At 40.0% G+C, this 6,745-nt stretch overlaps 1 protein-coding gene across 1 annotated transcript in view; it reads right to left on the bottom strand.

Annotated features, from left to right (window-relative positions):
• The window catches only part of ush2a (Usher syndrome 2A (autosomal recessive, mild)), a 186,114-nt gene that overhangs the window by 39,925 nt on the left and 139,444 nt on the right, over positions 1-6,745 (bottom strand). The window contains 1 exon segment of the mRNA XM_088992788.1: positions 4,305-4,488. Within this exon segment, the coding sequence (XP_088848914.1) occupies positions 4,305-4,488 (184 nt within the window).

Here is a 6,745-nt window from a genome sequence, read left to right as displayed (position 1 = left end):
ATTTGACTCGTGAGAATAATAGAAATTTCATTATGGTGTGCCTTAAGGCACACCAGAAAAAAAAAATATCTGCTTTTGTCCAGTCTGCTATTCCTCAGGGTTCTGTTCTTGTAGCCACTCTTGTTCTCATGGTAAACATTTTATTAAGGTAGGTTGTTTAGTTACAGTCACTAATGGGGTAGTGGTACCTGTTTGGGTTTTCTCCGACTATCCTGGTTTCGTCCAGCATTTTAAAAATGTGCGTTGGTTTTGGATTTTGGGTGTAAGACAGAACAGAACGTACTCTGCAAATTGGGGGATATGCCGTCTATCGAAGGTGACCTTAACCATCATCACCCTTCCTGGAGAGTAAATGGCTTTCAGTACATATAGACGTTAAATGCTATGAAAACCTTATGCACAAAACGTCTGTGTAAGCTCTCAGGAGTGGTCCATCGATGAGAAGGTTTCTTCAGCCGTCATCTGTACAAATTTGAAGGTTTCGGACGTTTCGCCTCCTATCCAAGAGGCTTCGTCAGCGAACTAAAGTGAGTTAGTTCGCTGACGAAGCCTCTTGGTTAAAGTGAGTTAGTTCGCTGACGAAGCCTCTTGGATCGGAGGCGAAACGTCCGAAACCTTCAAATTTGTATAGATGACGGCTGAAGAAACCTTCTCATCTTATGCACAAAACCTAATGCACAAACATGGTACTGACCAAGAACAGAGTTAGTCAGTTGGTTACAGTTCAAGGTATGTTTTCATATAAAGGCAATAAAATGTGCATGTGAAGGGACCACTGGTGGTGTATAAGGCACACCGGAGTATAAGACGCACGTCTAATGAATGGTGAATTTTTAAACTTTGTACCAGACTATAAGGCGTACCTTCAATGAATGAAAAAAAGTTTTCCAATATAATATATAAATATCTGCGATTGGCTGGCAACCAATTCAGGGTGTCCCCTGCCTCGTGCCCGAAGACAACTGGGATTGGATCCAGCACCCCCCGCGACCTTAATGAGGAATAAGCGGTACGGAAAATGGATGGAGGTATGAATATATAAAATATACAAATTTGTCAAATATAAGGTACATCACATTATCAGAAAGCCTTTAATAGTCTATAACATAACATCCACCACATATAAACAAGCTCAACTATCCCGTTTTACAATTTTCTAATAAGTTGCCTCAAAATGAAATACTATGAAGCCATACTAGACTTGGGTCCCACATAATATCTGATCTTTCTTCACTCCACTTCATTATTCTTTAAAGGACAACCGACACCATTTTTTTCTTTCCTAACTGACATCAGAAAAACGTTTTACAGCATCTAAAATACCCGAAACACGCAGGCTGATATTTTAGTCAAATGCAAAACACCAATAAAAATGACTTTAAGTGTCCCAAAACTGCCACAAAATGAGCTCAGAACTGGGGATATTCAGAAAGTCCCGTCCCCTTGATCATGACGTCACTATTGGTCACACACTGCCTTGCTCCAGAATCAAAACAGTGGCTTCAGAGAGTTCAGATTTGGAGAAGATGCTTTCTTGTTACTCATCCAGTTATCAATATGATTCAAATAGTTCTGAAGAGGAAAGCATAAATGTTTGCAATTGATTAAAGAAGTCCTTCAGTATCAATTCCAGCCATCTGGACTCCAATGTAGCACCCAGAAAATGCACAAGATGCCGCACAAGCTCCGTTGGAAATGGCTGATTTGTCTGCCGGGAATTTGTGTAAATTTACAAATTCTTTATGCGTGTTAACGCAATTGGCTGCAACACACAACGATTCACCATTGTGTTAGTTATGTAGTTTTCCTGCTAATTATACATTCAGTAGAAGTCGTTTTAAGTGATTTTACAAATTAAGGACACAACTTGTCCGGAGGTGTCGGTTGTCCTTTAAGCCAATGTTCTGCCACTCATGGAACCTTTATTTTCTACATTCAATTCAAAACGTGCAACACTCTTCAAATTGTCTTATTTATATTCTTCCACAACAACCAGAGACCTTAATTTTCACACTTATTCTGTGCTTATTAGCTTGAAATTAGCTTAATGAGTGCAGAACGCTGCATATGTGGAAATGTTGCGGCTTGGAATTGAAGCGGATTTACGCATGAGATGTGAGACAATCTCTTTTCGTTAATGGATGCTACAGCTTCGTGTTTTTAACATTTAGCTTGTAGCAGACATGCACATTTCACCATGACGTCTCTGATCCACTGGTGAAAAGGATGCTTTGATCCTCTCCTTTCATCTAGAAAAGCTTCATAGAGCAAAGAGGGTGCAGGAAACGCTTAAGACTGAATGACTGTGTTTTGTGTTGTGTCACATTATTTGTTATTTAGTTGTTTTTTGTTGTGGTTTTGACTCAAGATGGCGCCGCTAGAGTGGCTGCCTTTACAGGCGGTCCTGTATTTTGTTTTTCTACTTCTTCCCTTTCTTCTTACTTTCATCACTTTGCTGCTGTGAAATGTAAATTTCTCCACTGCGAGACTAATAAAGGCTAAAACCAATCCAATCCAAACCCAATTATTTTCTGACGGCGCTCTTACTATTATGTACTTCAATTAAAAAAGAGCAGTGTGAATAAAGCTATACATTTCAACAAAATGATCATGTACATTTCTCTCTCTTCGTCATCCTCATGTACTTTTTCCATCTGTCTCGCCGCGTCTGGCGGGCACACTTACCACCCCTCTTGGCCATGACATCATAAGATAGATTTCCCTTTTAAGAGCGTGCGGCTGGCCGGCGCTATAGCCTACATTAGCTGTGTAAGTGGGCCGCCATTTAACATTAAAAGCCTTTAATTTGCTATAAACTTGGGCACACATGCATTAATAGGTGGCGGTGCTACGTTATTGTTCCTGGGCTGGGCGTTTTAAACAGGAGGCCATTAGCACCTCAGCGGAGGGTTAGAATCCAGTCAGGAAAAAAAGTATTAAAGTAACTCAATTGTTCAAACTGGCATAGACATAAAAGCACGCAAAACACACAATACAATGACAAGGAATGACAGAAAGAAGCAAAGTAATTCTGAAAGAATGAGCATAAATGAAACATAGTAACAGAACGATTTTTGATTTAATGCAAATGCCGCCATCACATATCAAAATAAAATGATGTGCGTCCAAGTGGACTATTTGCATCTGTTACACCGCGGTAGCGCATGTGTGCTGATGTGCGTGCGTATGTGTGTCCCATGGGGCCTGCCACAGGGAAGAGGTTAATTCTCTCGTCATCTTAGACACTTCCTGGAGTGCCGAAGGAAAGTGACAGCTAATCAACATTGTCATAAATAATCAATGGCCACTTGGAGCAAGACACGTGCACGTGCACAAAGTCATGCCTGGACACACAAGTCTGCTTCGAAAATGGGGCCGCTGCTCCCGGTGTAATTCTTTGTAGCGCAGCTAAATTGGGAAAAGAAGGAAGTGGAGAATGGCAATGAGGTGAGAGCGAGAGGATGGGAAGGTGTGAAGTGAAAAGTGGGGTTCGGGACGTGGGTGCCTTGTGGCAGACAATATGGAATGAGGGAAAGTGAAACGTCACACACGCACAGGATTTAGAATTGTGTCTCATGGACATCTACACTAGACCTCAGGGCGACATGGATCAGTGGTCGAGTGGTCGTCTAAAACCCAGAGGACGGGAGTTTGATCCCATGCAACTGTGACCACGATAGGGTGTCTTTCGAGCAAGATATTGAACCCCCCAGTGCTCCTCAAGCTGCATCAGGAGGTAAATGAGGAAACAATGCCCGTCCATCTATCCATCCATGCATCCACAAACACACACAAACGATGGGAAAAACAGGTGCACGGTGCGAGGGGATCACTTTAAACGGCCTATAATTAAAATGGCCGATTCCTCCTGGAAAGAGGGACACATTAATAAAGGTTAAATGAAAACAAACAAATACATAAAAAAATATACGCTAGTCTGCAAGCGAATCTACAATCAGATTTGTGATTTAACTGTGCAGGCAACGTGTGCGTGTGTGTGTGTGTGTGTGTGTGTGTGTGTGTGTGTGTGTGTGTGTGTGTGTGTGTGTGTGTGTGTGTGCGTGTGTGTGTGTGCCCACCACCAGCATCTCAAATATTTGCACATTAAATGGTACAAACAGACATATAGAGAGTGCAGTCCTTAGAGGGAGAAACGGATAGACCGATAGCGGAGCCTTTAAAGCAGGGTCACCCCGACTAAGAATGCACATAAACATGCATGCATATTTGGAATTTCATGAAGCTACAAATGCAGTGTGGTTTTTTTTTCCCAGTGTTGTTTGTGTTCAGACAGGCTCATGTACCTGCGGTTTGGCAAGAGCCCAACGTCGGTATAATTCCAGTCACGGTGGTCCCCCATAAAAATCGTGTGACCGCCTCTGTGTAGTCTGTACTGGGTGACCAGTCCATTAGGCCTGACGGGTGCATCCCAGAACAGCTCCACCATGGATGTGTTGACGATCACGTGTCGGGGCTTTGACCATACACCTGCAGTAGGACAGAAACCACAAAAGTCATGGATTAGTTGATGATAGGAGGTGGGCCCTTGGAAAGCTTTGATTCAGAAAAGGTGATTGGGTGGATGTTATAAAAACTCTCAACATTTAACCTATGATTGCACATAATGTTTTTCCTAACCTTAGTCATAATTGTGTCATGTTTTGAACGCAATTTCATTAAAGCGCATGATAATGATCAAACCTTAAAGGACAACCGACACCATTTTTATGTTACCTAAGTGACATCAGAAAAACGTTTTATAGCATCTAAAATACCCAAAACACGCAGGCTGATATTTTTAGTCAAATGCAAAACACCAAATAAAAATGAGTTAAAGTGTCCCGAAACTACTTCAAAATGATCCCGGAAAGAGTTTCAGAAGGTCCCGCCCCCTTGTTCGTGATGTCACACCTGGACGTCTTTGCCTTGCTCTAGAATTAAAACAATGGCTTCAGATTCGGAGAAGATGCTTTCTTGTTACTCATCCAGTTATGAATATGACTCAAATAGTTCTGAAGAGGAAAGCATACATGTTTGCAAATGATTAAAGAAGTACCAATTATTAAATTATTCGATTAAAGTGCGTATCAATTCGAGCCGTCAGGACTGCAACGTAGCGTCACAGAAAATGCACAAGATGGCGCACAAGCTCCGTTGGAAATGGGCTGATTTGTCTGCTGGAAATTTGTGTCAACTAGAATCAAATAGATGATTTGATGATGATACTAGTGCAGCGTGTTCTACCGGAAACAAATTCCTTGTGTGTTCTACATACTTGGCAATAAAGATGATTCTGATTCTGAAATAGTAGTCTTGGTGTTTTCCTTCTAATTTCGCCATCAACACGGGTCAACACGAAGTTTTCAGACCAAACAAAGTACCCAAAATGCATTGTGTGTCGCTTTCTCAGTCAGGGGCATTCCAGACGCGATGTCACGGCTGATAAATTCCTGACATGGAGCTTTGTCGCCATCTTCTGCCACTTTTTGGTGCAACACTGCGTTTTCAGACCAAACAAGTGCAGCAAAATGCATTGACGTGATGGAAGGACTACTACAATGTGTCCTTTTTTCGGTCAGGGGCGTTCCTTCAGTGACGTAGGGTGAGGACTCGTCACCAACTCAAAAACGCGCTACTATATGCAGTAGAATCTTTGTATAATACGCTCAGTATAAGTCAGTTGAAGTGATTTTACAAATTATGGACACAACTTGTCCAGAGGCGTTGGTTGTCCTTTAAATTCAATAATAAATGATTTTCGTTTCACAAGAAGAACATTGTTTGTGCAGCCTGGGAAAACAAAGCCAGATATCATTAAAAAAAATGCTCCAATTGGTTTGTATTAGATATTTTACAATGTGACACTTAATTATGCACAAAGTGTGGTTTATTAACAACAACAAAGTCAACAATTCATTCTGTTCCAATGACAGAAAAAAACAAGACATTATTCTCTGTGAGCTCAGCGAGACAAGAAATAAATCACATCCTCTCCTGAAGGATTTCTGCATTTAAAAAAAAAAGATAATTTATGATATTTTCATGATGCAAGTAAATTTTTTCAGTTTCCAATCAAAACATTTTTCTGATGATCAACCCGTGCGTCTCCGAGAATAGGTTACTGTAAATTACACAATTTTAATTAATTTAAGTTGATGTGATTGATTGATGTGGCGGCACTGTCAATGCCATGAAGACATTGGAATAAATGTGGGGAGGGGCTTTGAGGGGACAAACAAGGCACAAGACACTGAATGCAGCACAAGATTTGATAGAAAAGGGCGGTCAATTTAAGATGCTCCTTTACACAAACTCATGAAATAATAAAAAAATAAGTAAATATACATATATATGTGCGTGGAAAAAAAAAAAAAAAACTATATTATATATATATATATATATATATATATATATATATATATATATATATATATACACAGTAAAGTCTCGTTATATCGATATCGGATATATCGATAGTCCCGGTTATATCGATACTATTTCTATGCACGCACGGAGAGAATTACATGCAAACAGGGTCGGATATATCGATAGTCCCGGTTATATCGATATATCATTTCGGACTCCCTTGAATATCGATATAACGAGACTTTACTGTATATATATATATATATATATATATATATATATATATATATATATATATATATATATATATATATATATATATATATATATATATATATGTTTTGTTTGTGATGTCATGTAGGGAAGGAGAGCCCATTTC

This window comes from Hippocampus bargibanti, linkage group LG03 (assembly GCF_051943395.1).
Source record: "Hippocampus bargibanti isolate YZ-2025 linkage group LG03, ASM5194339v1, whole genome shotgun sequence".
In the NCBI taxonomy this organism is placed as follows: domain Eukaryota; kingdom Metazoa; phylum Chordata; class Actinopteri; order Syngnathiformes; family Syngnathidae; genus Hippocampus; species Hippocampus bargibanti.
Note: the sequence above shows the minus strand (reverse complement) of the source record. Positions and strands in the feature narration are given on the sequence as shown.